At 38.8% G+C, this 24,305-nt stretch overlaps 1 protein-coding gene across 1 annotated transcript in view; it reads left to right on the top strand.

The window, feature by feature from the left end:
- The window catches only part of LOC127576183 (mitogen-activated protein kinase kinase kinase kinase 4-like), a 213,812-nt gene that overhangs the window by 115,348 nt on the left and 74,159 nt on the right, over positions 1 to 24,305 (top strand). The window contains 5 exon segments of the mRNA XM_052026586.1: positions 9,654 to 9,779; positions 14,306 to 14,416; positions 17,047 to 17,137; positions 18,413 to 18,543; positions 21,525 to 21,579. Of these exon segments, the coding sequence (XP_051882546.1) occupies positions 9,654 to 9,779; positions 14,306 to 14,416; positions 17,047 to 17,137; positions 18,413 to 18,543; positions 21,525 to 21,579 (514 nt within the window).

Below are 24,305 nucleotides of genomic sequence, written 5' to 3'. Positions count from 1 at the left end.
AGAGGTAACCAAAAAAGTTACAGTGAGTAGGGCAGTGGATGTTGTCTATTTGGACTTTAGCAAGGCCTTCAAGGTCCTGCATGGTAAGCTGGTCCAGAAGGTTAGGTCCCACAGAATCTGGGGAGAGCTGGTTAGCTGGATTCAAAATTGGCTTGGAGGTAGAAAGCAGAGGGTGGTGATTGAAGGTTGTTTTTCGGAATGGAGGCTGGTGACTAGTGGTGTGCCGCAGGGGTGGTTGTTGTGGCCCTTTCTATTCATTACTTATATAAATGATTTGGATGCAAATGCACAAGGCTTGATCAGTAAGTTTGCGGATGACACGAAATTAGGAAGTGTTGTTGATAGTGAAGAACGTTATCGTAGATTACAGGGGGATCTTGAGCAGTTAAGGACGTGGGCCGAGGAGTGGCAAATGGATTTCAATACAGATAAATGTGAGGTGATGCATTTTGGAAAGTAAAACCAGTGTAGGACTTGTACTACGAATAGTAGGGGACGAGGGAGTGTAATGAAAGAGAAGGACCTAGGAGTACAAGTGCATAGTTTGTTGAAAGCGGAGTCACAGGTAGACAGGATGGTGAAAAGGCGTTTAGCACGCTGGCTTTCATCAGTCAGGGCACTGAGTATAGGAGTTGGGACATTATGTTGCAGTTGTCTAAGTTGGTGCGTCCGCACTTGGAGTACTGTGTACAGTTTTGATCACCCTGTTATAGGAAAGACGTGGTTAAACTGGAAAGAGCGCAGAAAAGATTTAGGAGGATGTTGCCAGGACTGGAGGGCCTGAGTTATAGGGAGAGCTTGGCCAGGCTAGGTCTTTATTCCTTGGAGAGTTGGAGAATGAGGGATGGTCTTAAAGGATTATAAAATCATGAGGGGCATAGATAAGGTGGACTGTAACAGTCTTTTCCCCAGGGCAGGGGAGTCCAAAACTAGGGGGCATAGATTTAGGGTGAGAGGGGAAAAAGTACTTGAGGGGCAACTTTTCACACAGAGGGTGGTGAGTATATGGAATGAGCTGCCAGTGGAAGAGGTTCAGGCAAGTACAATAGTATCATTTGAGAAGCACATGGATAGGTACACGCAGGGACAGGGCTTGGAGGGATATGGGCCGAATGCAGGAAATTGGGACTAGGTGGGTGGGCACCATGGTTGGTATGGACTTGTTGGGCCTAAGGACCTGTCTCCATGCTGTATTGCTCTATGACTCTGACTCCACGTATTCTTTGAAGTGCCAGAAATGTCCTGTTTTTAACCATTTTGGAATTGGTTTCCCAGAAAATTTTGTAATAACACTATTCATTAATATGAAAACATAAACAGTACAATTATGTGTTCTTTGGAAATAATGAAATACACAATCCAATCAGAAGGAAACTGGACTACTTGCTACATGTACTTACTGATGTTCACAATACTTTATTTAGAAGATCTAAAATTTTATTATTTACACTAAGTATGCAATTAATGATTCAGATTGATAACTAATTATGAGCTGTTTTATCTCTGGAATGCACCTACAATTGATTTGATTAATGAGGAACATCTGCACAATGTAACTAAACTTATTATACTTAAGTGCTAAGTCATACTCTTTCCTTGAGCATACCATAATGTTGCCTTCATTGATGAGTGTTTTCTTTATCAATATATAATTTATGATTTCTTTTATAATGGTAAAATTTCAGAACTTTCAGAATCAAATCTTAGTAACTCTTTTGTAGTCAGTTTCATTGGTGATAATCTTTTGAGCAATTCAGCCCATTGATATATTTTTCTTTTTTATGCCTTGCATCATGAGCTCCTTAGCTATACTAGTGGAGTTTTATTGCTTCTTTGTCACATTGGTGTTATGGTATGTGTTGCTTGACTCTTGACCAGCAATAAAAAAGAAATTATAGATTACTATATTTTCTTTTTAAAACAGAAATCAGAAACCTAAACCTACTTTTACACAGATTCTCTGTCAAATGGCATGGTATTCTTATCTTGTGAGTTTGAGTCCCACAGTAGCCGGGCAATTTAAATGAATATTACAGGAAATGAAAAACCATATCAGTGATGACTGTAAATGCCCAGCTGGTTCAGAAAATTTGCTGATCTTAACCTGGTTTGGTCTTTGTGATACCAGACCAACGACAATCTGGCTGACTCTGAAATTCAGCAACAACTGGAAAGGCTGTAATGATGGCTGCATACTATGATCAACATTAAACCAACACCATTTTTAAAAGATCATATATACACCAAGGCAAATGTTGTACAGTAATGATATTTGAATAGAAACAGTAACTTTTATGCAAGTCCTTAATGAAAATCCAAACTTTAAACTTCATATATTATTTTTTTAAATTAACGCATGTCCTTGAACTGCCAATTTTCCTCCTCCTTATCCTTCTCAAAGTTGGATATTGTGCACTAATAAGCCATTGAATGGATTAGAATTACAGGGCTTTCACAGAGTGTTTTGAGATAGCTGGTGAGACTCCCAGCACTAATTTCTCCCTCTAATGGATTTTGCTACTTTTTGGGGCAGGGAAATCCAATACTGCTGCAGCAGTTTAGAGGCAAAATGGTAATGACCTCATATCAACAAAGTGCACCACAGGGAGTGAAGGAAATGTGGCTGAGAGACCTCCAATGGATTTGTCAGACTGCATGTATTCTAACTGTACCATGTATGTTTTATTAGTTGAAGTAACAAGAAGTAATGAGCTCAAAAAGACATGAAAATATTGTTGCAGCATAACTATAATGAATACCTGGACACTAGTGTTAAGAGAAATAATAAAAAATGTAGTCTATTATGCACGTTGAAGAAAGAGTAGAACGTCAAAGAAAATCTGAATCAGTGAATAGTATTTTTGATGGGATTTAGGGACAGGTTTAAACAACAGCATGTGAATTTTAAATGAATGGACTTGGAGGCCAAAGCCCATTAGTCTGCAAGCATTAAGTGTTGCATGAGTGAGGAGAAAAGCCCAGGGGTACAGAGAAGTGGTGAAAAGGGAAATAACTGATGGTGGGTTGGTGGTGGTGGTCTGCAGCAGGGAAGACTGTGGCATGTCTTTATATCCTTGTAACTCGTAAGCCACTGCTGCACAGAAACATTTGCCATCATTCTTTTAATTTGTATTCTTGGATCTGGACATCACCGGCATAGGTGACATTTATTGTCCTTCACTGGTTGCCCTTGAAGGTGGTGATGAGCTGTTTTGAACTGCTGCAGTCCTTCTGGTGAAGGTAATTCCTATGTTGTTGGGCAGCGGGTTTCAGGATTTAGACCCGATGACAATGCAGAACCAACAATTTATTTCCACGTCAGAATTGTGTGCTATTTGGAAGTAGTGTTCCCTTGAGCCTACTTCCCATCTCTGCTCCTTGGTGGTAGGGGTTACAGATTTGGGAGGTGTTGTCAGGGGAGTCTAGGTGAGTAATTGGCACAAAATTTTGTTGATAGTACATACTGCAGCCATTGAGTGTGGAGGGAATGAATAGTTGGGGTAGGACATAGGTTGTAAAAGAAGTGGATTGATTTGTTCAAGATGGTGTAATGCTGCTTGGAGGTTTTGGAGCTGCACTCAGCCAGGAATGTGGAGAGTATTCCATCATGCTCTTGATTTGTGCCTTTTAATTGCTGGAAAGGTTTTGGGGCAGTGTCAGGTATTTATATGGCTGATCTATTTGAGGTTCTGGTCAATGGTGACCGCCTCCCCCCATGTAGGTGGTGAAGGACTCCGACATGGTAATTCCACTGAATGCGAAGGGTTGGTGTTTAGATTCTCTCTCTTGTGAGCGATGGTCATTGCTTGGTACTTTTGTAGCATAAATATTACCTGACAATGCCTGAACATTGTCAGGATCTTGATGCATGCTTCATTTGGCTGAGGTGTTGCAAATGGAATTGAACTGTGTGCAGTTGTAAGTAAATGTTTCCACTTCTAATGTGATGTGAAGTGTGCCTCCATCTGTTGGAGTATGTTCCACTATCATCTTATCTACCTCAGAAAAAACAAGCTGTTGGAGGTACTCAGTGGGTTGAGTACATTTAATTTGGGGGGTGGGGTGGGGGAGAAGGTGGAAGGGAGGAATTGTTGGCATCCTGTATCGAGACTGAGAGTGGAGAGGAAAGAGGAGAGGAGGAGGGGTGAGATAAGGGCAGGTAGGTGATAGGTGGTCTGAGGAGGGGTGAAGAATGAAACTAGGAGCTAGTCTTGGGGGGGGGGTGAAGGGGTAGAGTTGGGAGACACAGGCAGGTGGTGATTGGTGGAAGCAGATGAGGGGAAAGAATACCCAGATGGAGCCAGGGGGGTGGGGACAGAGTGAAGGTAGATACAGAGGTTGGAGGGTGATAAATGGGGACACAAAAGCTCCCAGTTCTGGAATTTGATAAGTAAGGAAGGTGATAATGGGAACCATTAGGGAAGAAATTTAGGGCAGATGGAACCAAATGGGGGAGGGGATATGGTTGATGAAGTGTGTGGGTAGAAGTTGGATGAAACCAGAAGGGTGAAGGGATTAAAATGGGTGATGGGGGTCTGGAGGGCAGTATGGGAAGGGAACAAAAATAGGAGGACTGGAAGTGGATCAGAAGGAGAGAGATTGGGGAACATAGAAGATGAGGGTTACCTGAAATTGGAAAATTCAATGTTCATACCATTGAGCTGTAGAATAGCCAGGCTGAATATGAGATGTTGCTGAGAACAACCACCTGCACCCTGTCTGCAGTGGCTATCCCAAGCTCCTGTTTGCATGCCATTTCAACTCCTCTTCCCATTCCCACATCAATCTGTCTATCATCTGCCTTCTCCCGTGCCAGGGTGTGGCCCAATGCAAACTTGAAGACCAACACCTCATGTTCCAACTGGGTTGTCTTCGCCCCAATAGTATGAACATCTGAATTATCTGAATTTTCTCTTCCATTCCACACCCCCCCTCTTTTTCTCAGTCATTCAGCTGTTTAATAGAAGTAGCCCATGAAATGAATTATTTTATATAAATGAGAAATCTTTCATTGCTCAACTGTTTCCAGTTTTTGCAATTGTACTTTTTAATATAGAACTGGAGGGAATTGAACCCATAGGTGGCACTATCAACGTAAAGTTGCATGACGTGTTCAACTGATGACCTCAATCCAACTCTGCTGTGGCAGAAGCTTCACAATAAAGCTTAAAGAAAACACTATCTGGGGAACTTGAGAGTTGGAATCCAGGATAGTAAAAATATTTGAATCTGATGATAGTGCCAAATCATTATGCAAATTAGTTGAAAGGGAGTGGCTTGCACCAATTTTTAACCTGGAATCTTCTGGTATGTCTGAGTTAGTATTCTTATTGTAAGTGTTAATGGTCATTGGGGCATCCACCTCCAACGTCATCTGGTGATATGCACACAACCTCTCAACTGAGGTCAACACAAAAGGACTGTGTTTGTAATATGCTGCAATACAAAAGCTAATGTGCTCACCTCTTTTCCCCCCCTCCCCATGCAAAATCATTTTGTGCCCCTTTGAACAGCTGAATAATGAGTTGGTAAATAATTTATTAACATCCCTGTTTAACAAATTAGCATTAAGTGTTGGAATTAGGCCCATTATCTTGTAATGTGTGCATTGTTGGCAGTTGCAGCTTCAAAGAAAATAAATCATCTATCCTTTTATGGTAGATTTCTACAGAAAGCACAAAGGAAAAATTGGGCTTGTGACTAGTGGCATGCCATGGGTCGGTGCTGGGACCTTTGTTCGTTATTTATATAAATGATTTGGATGTGAATGTACAAGACATGGTCAGTAAGTTTGTGGATAATGCCAAAATAGGTTGTATTGTTGATGGAGAAGAGGTTATCAAAAATTAGAGGGGGATTTTCATCAGCTAGGTAAGTAGGCTGAGGATTGGCAAATGGCTTTCAGTTCAGATAAGCAGTAGGTTTGCTTTTTGGGAAGTTAAACCAGGGTAAGACTTGTACAGTGAATGGTCGAGCCCTGGGGAGTGTTGAGGAGTACAAGTACATAGTTTGCTCAAAGTGGTGTCACAGGTAGGCAGGATGGTGAAGAAAGAGTTTGGCACACTGGTCTTCATCAATCAGGGCATTGAGTTTAGGAGTTGGGACATTATGTTGCAGTTGTACAAGATGTTGGTGAGACCACACTTAGAATATTGTGTACAGTTTTGGTCGCCCTGTTATAAGAAGGACATCATTAAACTGGAAAGAATGTGAGATTTATGAGGATGCTGCCAAGACTTGAGACTTATAGGGAGAGGTTGGGCAGGCTAGGACTTTATTCCTTGAAATGATGGAAATTGAGGGATAATTTTATAGATGTGTGCATAATCATGAGAGGTTTAGATAGGGTGAATGCACGTAGTGTTTTTCCTGGGGAAGGGGAACGAAAAACTAGAGGGCATAGCTCTTAAAGTGAAAGGTGAAAGATTTAATAGAGACCTGAGGAGTGGCAACTTCACAGTTGGTGCACAAAGTTGGTGCACATGTGGAATGAGCTGCCAGAGAACCTGGTTGAGGTACGTACAATAACAACATTCAAAAGACATTTGGATAAGTAGATGGATAGGAAGAGTTTGGAGAGATATGGGCCAACGTGGGTAAATGGGACCATCCTGGGACTAGCACTAATGTCAACATGGGCGAATTGGGCAGAAGAGCCTGTTTCCATGCTGTATTACTCTATGACTCTATTTGCAACAACAGTTTGGAAGTTTTTCAGTTTTCGAATAAATTCTATTTGAAATTGTCAAAGCATGCAGCAACAAAACAGGTCCTTCAGCTCGCCGTGTCTGTGACCATCAACTACCCATTTGTACTAATCCTACTTTAATCTCACTTTTATTCTCCCTAACGTTCTCATCAACTGCCCCCAGATTCTTCTTCTCATCAATACAGGAGCAATTTACAATGGCCTGTTAATCTACCAACCCTCCTCTGCCTGGAGGAAACCCACACAGTCATAGGAAGAAAAGTTCCATTCCATCAAGACAGCACCACATGCTCCCCAGCTGTGGAAAGAATTCTAAAGTTCTGCAAATGGAAATTGCCTAAAAATTTGATATGATATCATTTAGAAAGATGGCAACATTTAAATACAGCCTCACCTATTTGTATCATTAATACTTATCATGCATATCTGTTGTTTCTGGCAAATGGTTCTCCCCAGTCCCATTATCTTAATGATCAAAAATAGCAAAGCTTTGTATATAACGTGCTGTTTGTTTTGGACTTTTTCTCTGGTATAATGTTTACTATTTTGCATTTTTCATTTTTTTACCCCAACCCTAAGAAGCACTGCTCCTGTCTTGTATCCTTCCCACAGTGTTCCCATTAGTCCTGTTTTCTGTTGACACTTCTTTCGATTGAACAGTACAAGTATTGTGAAAACTGAATTTGTGTCCAATCTAATTTTTAGTGACCAGCAGAGCCTGTAGGGGTCTGTGCAATGGAGCAATTCATCACATACATGAATAAATTGTGATTATGCCCAGATGCCTGCTATAAAGAGAGGGATCTGTGCAATTTATAAAGCAAGATTTCCAGTTGAGCTGGATAAGCTGAAGTTCCTTGATTTACAGATATGAGTCATTGAAGGTGGCAGAGCGAGTAATACAGGAACATTAAATAGGAAATTAATTCTTTATATACTGAATAATAGAATGCAAATGTAAAATGTACAGAATCTTAATCAAGCGTAGGTTATAGTTCTGTTTGTGTTGGCACTTCATTATAAGAATGATAAATGTTAATGAGGATGATGAGTTATAGTTTTGGAGAGTGACTTGAGGCTGGGATTATTTTCAGTAAAGATGTGAAGATTAAATGGTGACAAATCTTTAAAATTAGAGGTTTAAGAGGGATAAATTGCGATGTAGTGTGTACATCTGTTGGGAGATAGTTCCCAGAAGTTGGTGTTAAGATAATTGCAAAAAGAATTGAGGGGCAAATCACAACATAAAGGGTGTTATTTTTTTCCCTGTAATTGAAGCAGAATGTAAATTATTTTGAAAAGAAAATTGGTTGTTATTTGAAAGGGATATTCAAAGAGATTAAACTAAATAACTAATCAGGAAAATTACTGACACAGATTTTGTGGCTTCAGGGTTGTAGTTGTTCATGATCCTTTCTACAAAGATTACAAATATAGAGCACGTACTTATTTGTAAATTTGGTTGTTGCCAATTTTCTCTTTCACACCTGAAAATTCTCACTCCTTGGAGGGCAGAGTGAGGATTCCCCTCTAATAGCTTGTTAGGATTTGTGTGTGTGCTTGTATGTTGGCAGAAAATCAGATGCAATATAATTTTAGCTCCGATATTGTGCACATTATGGGGAACACTCGCAGTTCCTGAATGCCATCTTTTAACCAAAAATTGGCCAATTAGATGTTGAAAATTTGATGCACATTTTGTGCACTCCTTTTGTACAGGTGAGAAATCTTCCAGCAGGCCTTTTACTGGGTGCTTACTATTCACATCTAAAATAAGTGAGGCGGATGAATAAATTCCTAACATGTAATCTTGCATCTTTGGTAACAATTTATATCTTCCAAGGGTAAATGGGCAGAGCTTACATGCCAGCCTCAGTTCTGAAGGCATTGAGTGGTCTGACTGGCAAAATATCTATTGAGGGAGCAAGGGCAGCCAATGTCAGGGTATGAACAGGCCAGCAGTGGGCCTAGAGAATATAACCTCGGGGTGTTTCTTTTAATGCATCGCTAGGTTCTGTTCTCTTGGCCCACTGTTGGCCTGTTCTTATCCTGACATTGGCTGCCCTTAGTCCCTCACCATACAATGTGCCTTTCTTGTTGCCGTAGATGGGAAATCTTTGTTCCTGGCAAAACTCTAGCAGTGATCAGGTTTGTGTGCAGCTCACCAAGAAAATCTGGATGTGGCCCAGCCTCCCAACTGCCACCTCTGGCATGGACTTACCATCCATGTGATGTTCATCCTGTGCCATCAAAAATTCCCAATTTGGCAACAGATCTGTCCAGAGTCAGGAGAGTAAACTTTAGTTACTTTATTTCTTAATCCAATGGTGCTATGCTCAAATCTAGCTTCTTAATTTAACACCACAGCAAGGATTGAACTCTGTCTTTCCCCCATTGTTCAGCTACTTGCTCTAAACCCAATCATTGGGCAAAGTGTTTTGGAATGCTCTGTAGCAGTATTTTCAAAGTACTGTCTTTCAGTGCTGCAGTCCAGCAAAATATTTTGACATGTTTGTTCTGGATTTCCATTGTTAGTAAATCATTCTAACAATTTGCAATACCATGGTTAAGTATTTTTAAAGAAATCTAACAATTGGCATTGCTGTATCACTACAGCTTACAAAGGCATAATCAAAAAGCTTTTGCATATAGACATGTTTAAATTTAATATAGGCTTACTGCAGTGTAAGATGCTTTATGATATTTGAGAAGAAAAGTTGAAGTTCCAAATATACAAGGGCTCTAAGCTGATGTTTTGATCTGAAGTGTGAAGAAGGAAAACACTGGAGCAGTAAAAGCCAAGGCCAGTTTGGCAATTTACTGTTTTCTGGTGAATTGAAATACTTAGCTATTTAAATAAGCTAGACATTTAAAAATCCTGTCAAAATATTTAATTAAATTTCACGTGCTTTGAGATTTATATAACTGTGCATTTTTCTTGTAGGATGAAGAGGAAGAAATCAAACTGGAAATCAATATGTTGAAAAAATATTCTCACCACAGAAATATAGCGACCTACTATGGTGCTTTTATAAAGAAGAGTCCACCTGGACATGATGATCAACTCTGGGTAAGAAAATATATCATACTTGTTATATTGCTTGAAAGGATCTTGGTGATTCATGTAGAATGAATTGCTTTGAAGTGCAGTTGGCTGGTCATTTCTGCAAAAAATAAATGGAATTATCCAATAATTTGTATTATTCTGCAAATAACAAATGGGAATTTTGTAATAACATGGAAGTTTTTAAACATGCTGATATTTACTGTACAAGATTTGCTGTGATTCTTCCATCAAATTGAAGGATAGTTGGATTTTTTTTCTGGTTATTTATCTTGGGGGAGTAATGGAAACTTTAAGGTAATAGATACAGTGAAGTGTTTGGAAGGTAACAATTTAATTTACAACTTAAAAGCAGATGTGGCTTGAAACAGTGCCCCTACTTTACTGACAGAAAATTAAGTTCCTTCAATTTACATGAATTGGGAAATCTTTATCACTGCTCAAGTACATCTGAAAGACTGAGTTCGAGACACTCAGTCACCAATAAGATTAACAACCCTTATAGATGTCTCCTGCATCTACCAATTAATATCTTGTGCTATACAAAATCTTCATACTTTATTCAGTATACCTACCACATTCCCTATTGGTCAAGATAATAATGATGCACAAGAACTGCATCACAATATTTTGTTTAAGAAATCCCAGCTCAGGGTTTTTATGCACATGATGGTTTAATTGCCACTTTATGCTATTAAAGTACCAAGTTATGCTGTGCAACAATGATTATTTTTGCAGTAACATACTATCAGTCAGCATAGATTGGTAATAATAGCTCCTCCTTGCCGACAATCAACACAGGCGCACCTCAAGGAAGCGTGCTTAGCCCACCTCTTTGCTCTACTCTACACTCATGACTGTGCGGCTAAGCACAGTTCAAACACCATCTATAAATTCACAGATGACACCACTGTTGTTGGTGGTGTCACCAACAACAGTGGAATCTCAGATGGCGACGAGGAGGCAAACAGGAGTGAGATCGTTCGGCTGATTGAGTGGTGTTGCAACAACAACCTTGCACTCAATGTCAGTAGGACCAAGGAATTGATTGTGGACATAAGGAAGGGGAAGTCGGGAGAATACACACCAGTCTTCGTTGAGGCGTCAGTGGTGGAAAGGGTGAGCAGCTTTAGGTTCCTGGGCGTCAACATCTTGGAGGATCTATCCTGGGCCCAACACATTGATGTAATCACAAAGAAAGCACGGCAGTGGCTCTACTTCATTAGGAGTTTGAGGAGATTTGGTATGTCACCAAAGACCCTTACAAATTTCTACAGATGTACAGTGGAGAGCATTCTGACTGGTTGCATCACAACATGGTACAGAGGCTCCAATACACAGGATCGCAAGAGGCTGCAGAGGGTTGCAGACTCAGCCAGCTCCATCACGGGCACAACTCTCCCAACCATCGAAGACATCTTCAAGAGGCAGTGCCTAAAGAAGGTGGCATCCATCACTAAGGACCCTCACCATCCAGGACATGTCCTCTTGTTACTACCATCAGGGAGGAGGTACAGGAGTCTGAAGACCCAATGATTTAGGAACAGCTTATTCCCCTCCACCATCAGACTTCTGAACGGTCCATGAACACTGCTTCGTTAATCCTTTTTTTTATTGCACTACTTATTTTGTAACTTATAGTAATTTTTGCCTTTACACTGTATTGCTACCGCAATACAACAAATTTCATGACGTGCAAGTCAGTGAAAGTAAATCGGTTTCTGATATAGATTCCAGCCAATGTTGATCCAGCCATTCACTCAAGCCAAAGGTGTTTTGTTTCCCATTTATGAACTGCTGTAGAGGTAGCTTCAAAATGAACACCTGCAAGAATGATTTATGTTCTCAATTTGCATACACATCTGAAGACAGTTTTTGGCTTTGACACGTTAGCAAATGCACAAAAGTGTGCAGACTCCCATCTGCATAACTACAGGATGGTTTCACGTAGCCAGGAATAGGTAAAGAGGCAACCGAAAGTGGTAAGAAATAACATGCAGATATTATAAAATGAGCAATTATAATTTAGTTACCATATCCTTTTTTTGGAAAATGTGTTGTATGCTACTTTATCAAGGAGAAGAAGCTTTAAATGGCACTAGCAGCTAAATGCAATGAACAGTTCATCTTTATTTCTACCATGCAAATCTTTTGACACCTTTGTCATTTGGGATGGTGTCTTGTTTAAGAGTTGATTTTATTTATCACAGCCTGTGTTAATATTTGAAAAATATGCATCATACAGTGTTGAATTAAATTAGAATTTTCTTTCACTTTGTGTAATGAAAGTAGCATTTGAGGCCCATCAGTATGAATGTTACTAAATGAAATTCTTATTCCTGATCTTATTCCTGGAATTCTTTAAAAGAATACTCCTCAGCAGCATGAATTTGGAATCATCCCTCACTTTCCAGTATACCTTTGTTGGTTTTCAAAGCCATTCAGCTATTTGTAGGTGAATGTACTGAAACAGGTAAGTTATTGATGTACTTTTGAGTGCAATTTCTGTATAACAGGTTCAAAACCAGCTGAAGACTGCAAATATGTAAATGCATGCATCTGAACTGTTTCTAACAGTATCATCTTTTGATCAGCTCTTCAACTGTAAGTCAGTTTTCAGGGAGCCATGGCTTTCATTTTTTTTTAGGTACACATTTGTCTGCGTCTTTGTAGACGCCATCTCCCTGGTCCTACACTCATTTCTGGAGCATCTGGACAGTAAAGATACCTACATTAGACTATCGTTTATTGACTACAGTTCTGCCTTCAATACTGTAATTCCAAGCAAACTCATCTCCAAGCTCCTAGACCTGGGATTCAACACCTCCCTTTGCAACTGGATGCTGGACTTCCTGACCAACAGACTGCAAGTGGAAAGGATAGGCACCAACACCTCCGCCATGATTATCCTCAACACTGGCGCCCCACAAGGCTGTCTTCTCAGCACCCTAATGTACACCCTATACACTCATGACTGTGTGGCCAGATTCTGCTCTAACCCCATCTACAAGTTTGCAGATGACACTGTTGTGGGCTGAATCTCAAATAACTAAGTAAGAATACAGGAAGGCGATAGAGAGCCCAAGTGGAATGGTGTCATGACAACAATCTTTCCCTCAACGTCAACAAAATGAAAGAGCTGGTCATTGACTTCAGGAAGGGGGCTAGTGCACACGCTCTGGTTTATGTCAATGGTGCTGAGGTCAAGAGGGTTGAAAGCTTAAGTTCCTAGGAGTGAACATCATCAATGACCTGTCCTGGTCCAACCACATAGATGCCATGACCAAGAAAGTGCACCGGGGCCTCTATTACCTCAGGAGGCTAAAGAAATTTGGCATGTCCCCTTCGACCCTCATTAATTTTTATAGATGCACCATAGAAAGCATTCTACCTGGATGCATCATGGCTTGGTATGGCAACTGCTCTGCCTAAGACTGCAAGAACTTGCAGAGAGTTGTGGACCCAGCTCAGCACATCACAGAAATGAGCCTCCCCTCCATGGACTCTTGTCTGTACCTCTCACTGCCTCAGTAAAACAGCCAACATAATTGAAGACTCCACCCACCCTGGACATTCTCTCTTCTCCCCTCCCCCCCACCTTCCCATCAAGCAGAAGATGCACAAGCCTGGGGGCACATACCACCAGGCTCAAGTCCACTGTTATAAGACTATTGAACAGTCCCTTAGTACAATAAGATGAACTCTTGACCTTGAAAGCTACCTTTGTTATGACTTTGCACCTTATTGTCAGCCTGCGCTGCACTTTCTCTGTAACTGTAACACTTTATTCTGCACTCTGTTGTTGTTTTCCCTTCTAATACCTCATATAATCTAACGTAGAAATAAGGAGCAAGAATAGGCCACTCAACCCATCATGGCTGATGGGTTGAGTGGCCTATTCTTGCTCCTTATTTCTGCGTTGGATTATATGGGCAAATACCACATCCTTTTGAGTTGAGACGAGTGCCACCAAATGAATCAAACTAACATTTAATTATAAAATGATTACGGGTGTGTCTGTCCTCTGTATTTAGTTAAATTACATAGTACATAACTCAAGAGCTATAATCTTGAAATAGCTGAGGAAGTAAGTAGTATAGGCTAATTCATTATCAATTGATATGTGTGCTGCACTCATTTGAGGCCTTGCCCCATATGCTGTACCATATGGTGTACTATCAAAATAGATCAATTCTTAACGGCATAGACGTAATACTCTTTTCAAAAGATCAATGAGCAGTTTTTATTAAGTTGCTTTCTCTAAAATTATATTTGGTCAGATATAATGTAAATCTGAAATTTTATCTGTGAATTTCATGACCCGTTAAGTAAAATTTTTTATGGTGAGTTTGTATACATTCATTTATATTCAAAGTAAAGTGGTGTATTGATCTTGAAGTAAAATGGAGTTTAGTACTTTTTGAGTTGTGTGGTTAACAACTGTTATGACAGAGGTGCGAGACTGAAATAAGATCTTAATTGACACAACTGAAGTAACTTGCTGTAATTTTTCTAAAACTTTTTTCCAATAGCTTGTAATGGAGTTTTGTGGTGCAGGATCCATTACTGACTTGGTGAAAAACACAAAAGGAAATTCCCTGAAGGAAGACTGGATTGCATACATCTGTAGAGAGATCCTTCGGGTGAGTATAGATTTTTGAACAAAGTCCAAAGGCTGCTTGTTTGCAGGTGTTTATGATCAAAGTGGAAGAGCATAACTTATCCAAGCAAGGAAAAATCCATTACCATTGCATAAATGTGGTGGATTTAGTATCAACAGGTCCTTTAAGATTCTGTTTCAGCACTTTGGTCTGGCCTGTATTCAAACTTTTATGGGAGTTGAATTTGGAGAATTAATAACAGATTAACAATCTAATCTTAAAGACCCAGGATTTATTGATGATAAAGGACTAAAACTAAATTGTACCTTTTAAAAACGATGTTCATATTTTGTATACCACTTTAATTCTGTTGTTTGGTATCTTTCGAATTAGAGTAACCTTCCAAAATTACTTTCCAAACTCTTTTGTTCACAAGAATTTTCTCAGAATAAGCATTAGCAGTCTGGGCTAGCTGCCATTTTTGCTGCCCTTCAGACCTTGAAATGTGTTTAAAATGCAGAAGTATTCCAGACATCACACAAGATCTGATTTGCTTCCTTTCTTGGCTGCTGTGGTCTGTACAGAACTTTATCATTGCTGCTACTTTTGTGAGCAGTGCAAGAAGATGGGTTCAACTGAAAAAATAGTTCAGTGCCTTAGATTAATGTGAAATATACAGTTCCCTACCTCAGTAGTCCCAGATAATATAGTTAATGTGGCAGAATTTTATGCTGTAAATTACATGACTAGGTCTGCACTGTTATAATATTCAGATTTAGGCTGTACTGTTTAGATAGAAACAGAACTTGGCACTTCTAGTGCCTATTTTTAAAGTTATTTTCCTGTTAGTTTATTGTTATTTCAGCTCAATTCTATATATTATTTTACTAAGTAGGTTCTTAAAAATGTTAATATACAAAAATAATGAAACAAGAAATGAATCAGCAAGCAAACACAAGTATGCAGTGGCATGCAAAAGTTTGGGCACCCTGGTCAAAATTTCTGTTACTGTGAATAGTTAAGTGAGTAGAAGATGAACTGATCTCCAAAAGTCATAAAGTTAAAGATGAAACATCCTTTTCAACATTTTAAGCAAGATTAGTGTATTATTTTTGTTTTGTACAATTTTAGAATGAAAAAAGGAAAGGAGCACCATGCAAAAGTTTGGGCACCCCAAGAGCTTTGAGCTCTCAGATAACTTTTACCAAGGTCTGAGACCTTCATTAGCTTGTTAGGGCTATGGCTTGTTCACAGTCATCGTTAGGAAAGGCCAGGTGATGCAAATTTCAAAGCTTTATAAATACCCTGACTCCTCAAACCTTGTCCCAACAATCAGCAGCCATGGGCTCCTCTAAGCAGCTGCCTAGCACTCTGAAAATTAAGATAAATGATGTCCACAAAGCAGGAGAAGGCTCTAAGAAGATAGCAAAGCATTTTCAGATAGCCGTTTCCTCAGTTTGTAATGTAATTAAGAAATGGCAGTTAACAGGAATGGTGGAGGTCAAGTTGAGGTCTGGAAGACCAAGAAAACTTTCCGAGAGAACTGCTTGTAGGATTGCTAGAAAGGCAAATCAAAACCCCCGTTTGACTGCAAAAGACCTTCAGGAAGACTTAGCAAACTCTGGAGTGGTGGTGCACTGTTCTACTGTGCAAGGACACCTGCACAAATATGACCTTCATGGAAGAGTCGTCAGAAGAAAATCTTTCCTGCGTCCACACCACAAAATTCAGCATCAGAATTTTGCAAAGGAACATCTAAACAAGCCTGATGCATTTTGGAAATAAGTCCTGTGGACTGATGAAGTTAAAATAGAACTTTCTGGCCGCAATGAGCAAAGGTATGTTTGGAGAAAAAAGGGTGCAGAATTTCATGAAAAGAACACCTCTCCAACTGTTAAGCATGGGGGCGGATCGATCATGCTTTGGGCTTGTGTTGCAGCAAGTGGCACAGGGAACATTTCACTGGTAGAGGGAAGAATGAATTCAATTAAATACCAGCAAATTCTGGAAGCAAACATCACACCATCTGTATAAAAAAAAGCTTATGGTGAAAAGAGGATGGCTCCTACAACAGGATAACATCCTAAACACACCTCAAAATCCACAATGGACTACCTCAAGAGGCACAAGCTGAAGGTTTTGCCGTGGCCTTCACAGTCCCCCAACCTAAACATCATCGAAAATCTGTGGATAGACCTCAAAAGAGCAGTGCATGCAAGACGGTCCAAGAATCTCACAGAACTAGAAGCCTTTGCAAGGAAGAATGGGCGAAAATCCACCAAACAAGAATCGAAAGACTCTTAGCTAGCTACAGAAAGCGTTTACAAGCTGTGATACTTGCCAATGGGGGTGTTACTAAGTACTGACCATGCAGAGCGCCCAAACTTTACTTTGGGCCCTTTTCCTTTTTTGTTATTTTGAAACTGTAAAAGATGGAAATAAAAAAGTACTCGTGCTTAAAATATTAAAGAAATGTGTCATCTTTAACTTTATGCCTTTTGGAAATCAGGTCATCTTTTACTCACTTAGCTATTCACAGTAACAGAAATTTTGACCATGGGTGCCCAAATTTTTGCATGCCACTGTAGATGTTAGATTTTTTTTTTCCCTTTTGCATTGATCCCATTTAGCGAAAATATAAATCATGCGTACATTTGTTTAATTTTTTTTAGGGATTGTCACATCTTCATGTCCATCATGTCATTCATCGTGATATCAAAGGCCAGAATGTATTGCTGACAGAAAATGCTGAAGTGAAGCTGGGTACGTAATTAATATTGGAAAGCCAGAGTCTGAATTTTAATAGGTGGTTCAACATCTGAGAGAGAGAGAATACAATTAAATTCACTTGCAATAAGCCAAATATTCATGTACACATACTTGCATAGATTCAAGGCAAGTAGACGAACAACTTCACTGCTTGCAGTAATGAGCTTGAGTTTGTAATTAGGTTGGTACAGACTTCAATTCTATAATTATGTAGCTGTGTGTAATGAATGATGTGTAACCCTTAGACTGGTCTTGTGTGTTTTTCTTGTTGACTTTGCAGCCTTGTAATAAATATATAGTATAGCAATATTTTCTTACAAGGTGTACAAATTAGATTTGGTTACTATTTAGACACTTTCTCGATATGCTTTTTGTTAATTTGGTCTGGTTTGCAATTGTACTCCATGTCTAAGTCAGCCTATTTCCAGATTTGACAATAACCCATCATTTGCTTGTTCCAAAATTGAAGAGTATTTTCTGTGAACGCAAGTTATTAAATACCCTTTGAAGAAATTCCACTTTTTTTGATGAAGCAAGATTGCTATTGGGAACACTGGTCTTTACTTTCACTGTCAATCATGCCTATTGAAGTGGATCAACTCTTATAAAATAAAGTCGATCATTTATTAATAACATTACAGGGAACAATATATTTTCATGTATTTAAAAGATGAAGAAAAGGTAACAGATTTCCACTTTAAATTGCCATATCAATTATTTGGCTTTATGAAACTTTTTCTTAATCAGTTAGTCTCGTGTGCAATGTGGTTTGTCAAAGCTGGATTAATCTGAAACCATGTCCACAAAAGAAATATTTCATTGGATTTGAAATTCACCTTCTTTGTGGTCAACTCATTTATTGTGACAAGTGTTTTCCGTGATTTGTAAATGAAGATGAGAATGAAGAAGGAACTAATCCTTTATGACATTTGTTGTGGTTTTGTTAGTCTTATTATAGGTAGGATGAGAGAGCCATCTCAGAAATTGAATCCATTGATTTCACATATTGTTGTAAAATAGAATTTCTCAACACCTTTGTGTACTTATTGAAGAACAACGTTTAAGAGGCATTTAGATAGGCAGGAACTTGAGGGATATAGACCATGTGCAGGCAGATGTGTAGTTTAACTTTGACAGACTGGTCAGCATGGACATTGTGGGCTGAATAGATTGTCCTTGTGCTCTACTGTTCTATGAATGTCCTAGTTTTTTGATGCTCATTGTATTCTACCTAAACGGTCACCATTTGCCCTGAATTTTTCTTTGCAGTTGATTTTGGTGTTAGTGCTCAACTGGACAGAACTGTTGGCAGAAGAAATACCTTCATCGGAACACCGTACTGGATGGCGCCAGAAGTCATTGCTTGTGATGAGAATCCAGATGCAACATATGATTACAGAGTAAGATGTTAGATTTCATCACTTGCTTAAATTCTATTCTCTTGCTTTGACATTGTTAAAATTCATTTTTCTCTTGTTCATTAACCAAATATTTAGAAAAAGACTAAAGCAAGATGATCATTTTGTGCAGCCTATGATCCTTTTATTTGCAGGTAACAGGCGGTAGTATATTTGCTGTCATGGTGGACCATCTGTTGAATGCCAAAAATGATATTAAAAATGGGTCTGTTTTATTTTCTTACTCAAAGTAAACAATGGAGGAACTGAAATTAGAGTAATGCTAGCTACATTTTGAATTTGTTTTGTCCTATAATATCCTAACACCATTAGTTGCCATTTGTCTGTGAATATTGGATATGCTCCAGAGGTTTGACCATTGACCATATTTCACTCGAACCTTGGTAGTGAATGTTGGGGCAGCATCAGGATGAAGCCCAATTCACTTCTGATTTAATCCCTTTTAGGTTTTTGACCCGAAACATTGACAGTTCCTTCCCCACCGCCCCCTTCCCCACCCCCCACCACAGATGCTGCTCAACCTGCTGATTTCCTCCAGCAGATTGTTGCTCCAGATTCCAGCATCTGCAGTCTCTTGTGTCTCTCATTTAATCCTGTTTGCATGCACTCTACTCTGTGGGAAACAAATGTGATTGGGGGCAGATAATCTTTTTTTCACTCCTGCTCCCTCTGCAAACTATCCAGAGAAATTAATTTTATTTATTGTTTTAATCTGCCTAGTTTTTCTCTGGAAAAGTAAAACATCTAAAACTGCAGCCCATGTCCTAACCCACTCCAAATTGTCCCAACATCATTCAGCTTGTGGCTCGTGCTGGCACATGGCTAAAGTAGTACCTTGATTCTGAAATACTCTCCTTTGTTTTCTCTCTCACACTTAATAACCTTTTAATCAATTTGCAATGATTACTTTGCAGAAGCTTTTTTTGTTTTCCATTTATGCTTTTCTACTTTGCTTTCAAATCCAAACTAAATTTTTTTTTTGTTTTTGGAAATGTGTTTTTTTTAATCCTTGTACTAACATCAGAACTCAATACCAAATTAAAATAAAGGAGCATGGTTGCTTATTGGTTTACAAAAATGTTTTGAATTGTGGATATCTTAAATAATATTTTTGCACAATTTTATTGCAACTATCATTTTTAGTTATGAAAATATGATTGTGGTTTAAAATGAGATTTGGCAGGATCATAATTTATTTGGCTCCCACAGCAGAACAATGGTTAAAAGAGAAGAAGCTAGGGGAAAATGGAAAAATTACATCACACTGATGTTTTAATTGATGCAACATGCTGAGGTATATTTACCATAGAAGTCTGTTTCTTGCTGTTTTAAATGTAGAAAGTTGATTTGACCCCTTTTATTAAAGTGGCCTATTTCTGAACTAACCATTATTTTAACTCAATTTTCAAACACAATTTCTACAAATCGAATCTGTCCAATCTTCAAATTAAAAAAAAGTGTGATCTGTTCTAGAAGATGACTACACAGTCCATCAATGCACATGCTCATATAAATGCTTTGGTTGAAGCTATTCACTATTTCTATTTCACTTTTTTCAATGGCATCTTGTAATTTAAAAAAAAATACATAATAACTGCAGCAACACATTCCGTGTTCTAGTAGATCTCTTTATGGAGTACCATTTAATTTCCTCATTCCTCCTGTGATAATTTCATATGTCCTGATGTCAATTTGCCAAACAGAGGCAATAGTCTTTTGCTGTACATGCAGTACCCAGGTTATGACAGAGTTCCATCCTGAGAACTGTTCTTAACCCAAACTGTTTGTAAGTTGAAAACAGTGTGTGGGAGAGTATCACGGAAACACTGATGGGAGAGTGAGCAAATGCGGGAAGAGCGGCCGTCAGCTGGCCTCACTGACTCGGTGAGTGAGTGAGTGAGTCTGCTTAGTGTTCCCAGATCTGCTTGGCTTGGCCCAGCCCCTGATTGTTACAGCTTGTGGTGCGAGGGAGGAGAGGTTTGGGGAGAGAAGGCACACAGAAATGCTGGCATTCCACCCAGCAGAAGATGCCTGCGGCCCCGCAGCAGCCAGAAAATCCATCCCTGTCCATCCTTCTGGCTCCCAAAAGCTTGTTCATGTTTACCTGCTATCCATAGATTGGACATTCATAACCTGGGGAGGACCTGTATACCAAATCTAATACATCTCTGCTAGAGTCCCCTTAACCATTGCTTTGCTTGCTCACTGGAACAATATTTTAATAACTATATCCTTTCATGCTTGTTATAATTCTATTGGATTTATATAGTACCATTTCTTTGACAGTATCTTCCATTTAATATGTGAGTAGAAATGCACGTGGTCAACCATAGCCTATAACCTTTTCTCTTCAAAAGAGAGGAATAAATTGTTGAATTTCTAAATACTTTCACATTTATCTGCACCAAACTGTATCTCCCACCAGTTTGCCTGATCCACAAATATCTTTATCTTTTTTTATTCCTACTCACAATTTGCCATGCTTCAAAATTTGATGATATCTTCAGATCTGAACCTTTTGTGTCTATGACCAAATGATTCAAGCAAAATACCACAGACTGTTGTGATGCACCACTCTTCCCATGGTTTAACCTCTTCCCTCTTTCTCCTTCTGTTGTATTTCATTAGGTTTAGCAATTTTTAGTTAGGATCATGAAGGTTTTTTGTGCTTGATGGTAAATGACCTATGCATTTCTCCAGTTACTAGGGCAATTTAAGGTTCCGTGTATCATGGCAATCACAAGATGTTTAATAATTTCATTGTAGTAGCACCTATATTGGAGGCAACCTTTTGGTTATTACTCATTGTACTCTGTGTATTTCATGAAATTAATGTATACCTTTTGATTTGTATTTGATATTTTACATTAGACGTTAGTTTAATGTACAACAGAATTGTATTATATTGTTATGTAGTCACTTTAGAAGTAAAAGTTGACAGCTAATGTCTTATTTTCATATAGAGTGACTTATGGTCATTAGGGATCACAGCCATCGAAATGGCAGAAGGAGCACCTCGTAAGTAATATTGTGAAATTTGTAACATATGTTTAAATGGGGATCTTTTTGATTAAAATGTTGTTATTTTACTTATGATGCCAAAATTTAAATCCTGCCAGCCTAATGGGATGAAGCTTTATCTACCTGCCTGAATTTTAAATTTTGAGTTATGGAATCTTTTCAAAGCTGTATATCATTTGCCGTGAATTGTACATGGGCAAACAGATGCCAGTGTAGGATAGGATGCTTCTATGAGGTGGGGTTAAGACATGTTTAGATGTGACATTATCATTTTCTCTTTATTTCATCTCTACAATTGAGCTGGGAGTACCAGATGTTGATATGGGGGGGGGGGGGGGGGGGGGAGAGGGGTGTGCAGATGGTGAAAGGATGAAGAAAAAAGTTAATGTGCATTATACCTGCAATGAGAAGTATAGGATAGTCAAACAATAAACATATGTTATGTTGCACTTGGATTTTTGATGATGATAAAACTTGCCACTGAAACTAAGAATACTGGGAAGACTAGTTTTGGCTGAAAGAAATTAAGTAACAAGAGACTAATGTCAAGGTGACAGGCAGGTGGAGTTACTGAGTTGGATTATTTCTGGGATCAGGGGTACCAGTTTGGAATGACATTTATGTTTTAAATTCTATATAAATTTACAATTGATAAACTAAGGATGGCAGGATGGGGAAAACCAGTAGAAATATCTACAAAAGGAGTCGAGTATGGTCTGAATGGGCAAATTATTGCTGGAGAAAATTGAATATGCTCAATATTAAATATTAAGTGACAAAGGAAAAGTGCATGTTACAAGTACAATGTTGATGGAATGGAAATAGCAAATGAAGTGGAAGGGGTTTCATGATTAATTCAGCTCTTGAAATGTCAAATCACATGGAGCAGTGATTAAGCATAGCAAATAGAATGTCTTATTGCTAGGTAAATTGAGTATTAATCAGAAAATGTTATAGTAAAACTGTTTTGACCATATATTGCACTGAATACTGTTCAGTTTTTTTGTTCATTGAACCACAAGAAAAAGATTTAAATTAAAGAGGTGAAGAAGAGAGCCAATAATTAACTTGCTCCATAAAATGAGAATTGATGGTTATCTCTCATTATGGTGATTCAGATGCAACTTTCTAGCAGTATGAGATTTAAATGGGTATTGGTGAGGTAAATCTCTGAAGAATTTTGTTTCAAAGAAAACAATGGTACTCGAGCAAGGATGTATTTGTTAAAACTGGTGAAAGGAACAATTAAGACAAAAGTTTGGAAGAACTTTGCACAAAGTGTGATCAGTAGGTGAAGTTTTTCGAGGGGTTCTGTGGAAGCAAAAAACATTCAAGATGAGGACAGTGTGATAGATGTTGTATTTATGCTTACAATAGCTAAGATGTGTTGAACAACCTCCTTCACTGACCTGCCCCTTAGCAACTGTAATGCTAAAACTGTGCTCTCTGATCTGGGGCTTGATTGTGGTTCATCACATTTTCATTTGAACTCTATTTTCGGTATTTGAAAATTTAAACAAAATAGTAGATGCTGGAAATCTAAAATGAAAACAAAATGCTGGAAACACTCAGCAGGTCAGGCAGCCTCGGTGGAAAGAGAAACAGAGTTAATATTTCTAGCCAAAGACTTCAGTTTTGTCTTTTTTTCAGAGGTTGTCTGACCTGTTGAGTGCTTACAGCATATTGTTTCTCTTCCATAAGTGTTTTTTTAAATGGAAGTATATCTTTTACATGCTAATAGCAGTACTTTATTTTCTATCAGCACAAGTTCAATTGTGAAAGAAAGTAAGCAATCGGTATAATGAATGATTCATTTACTCCACTTGATATGCTAACCTAATCTTATCAAATCACATTACTGGGCCTGTGTAGGACTATAATTTGTTTCCTTCCCTCTGGAAAGTGTGAATAACCTGCAATGCCTAAATTTAGATTTTTTAACACCTTTTTTTGATACAACTGGTAAAAGTTTAAAAAAAATAAGCAGGCCAAATTATGTCTTGCACACAGGCTGTTCTGATGCTTTCTTGAGTGAATATAATTGTCAGTTGAATACCAAATCACTTTTAATCTGGAGAAAAGGGGACCAGAATATATTTCTATTTTCTAATATTTTCTAACACTCAAAGGCATTTTTTTAAAGGAATAAAGTAAATTGAGCACACTAGCTAACACATACTCAAATATAAAATTAGACTTCCTTTTTCCATAAGCTGTAACTCTTTTTTTTCATTTGATAATGGAAGTGCACAACATGCAGTTTAGGGACCTCATTCAGCTCATGAAATAGCCCATCTGGCCTGCATGCACACACCGCTGTCACAGCCCTGAGAGGTCTGCTTCTGTCCAGTTTGGCAGCCTGCCTAGGCTCGCCATGCTTGCTGCCTTGCTACCATGCAGGGTTTTGTTCTGTCCCATCAGATTTGCTGCTGGCCCACAGTCCCCAAGGTCCTTGTGCTCATAGTATTAGTTTTCTAATCTTGAATGGTTGAAGAACTTAATTGGTTGATGGGGTCATTCAAATGAAGAGGCTTGAGGGCTGAAACTGTGGTGCACAGCATGAGTATAAACTCATGGGTTTCAGTGTCCTGGTGATACTTGGTTATAGTCATAGAGTTATACAGCATGGAAACAAGCCCTAAGGCTCAACCTGTCCATGCTGACTAAGGCGCCTACCTGAGCTAGTCCCAGTTACCTGCATTTGGCCCGGATCCCTCTAAACC

This window comes from Pristis pectinata, chromosome 11 (genome assembly GCF_009764475.1).
Source record: "Pristis pectinata isolate sPriPec2 chromosome 11, sPriPec2.1.pri, whole genome shotgun sequence".
NCBI classification, from domain to species: domain Eukaryota; kingdom Metazoa; phylum Chordata; class Chondrichthyes; order Rhinopristiformes; family Pristidae; genus Pristis; species Pristis pectinata.
Note: the sequence above shows the minus strand (reverse complement) of the source record. Positions and strands in the feature narration are given on the sequence as shown.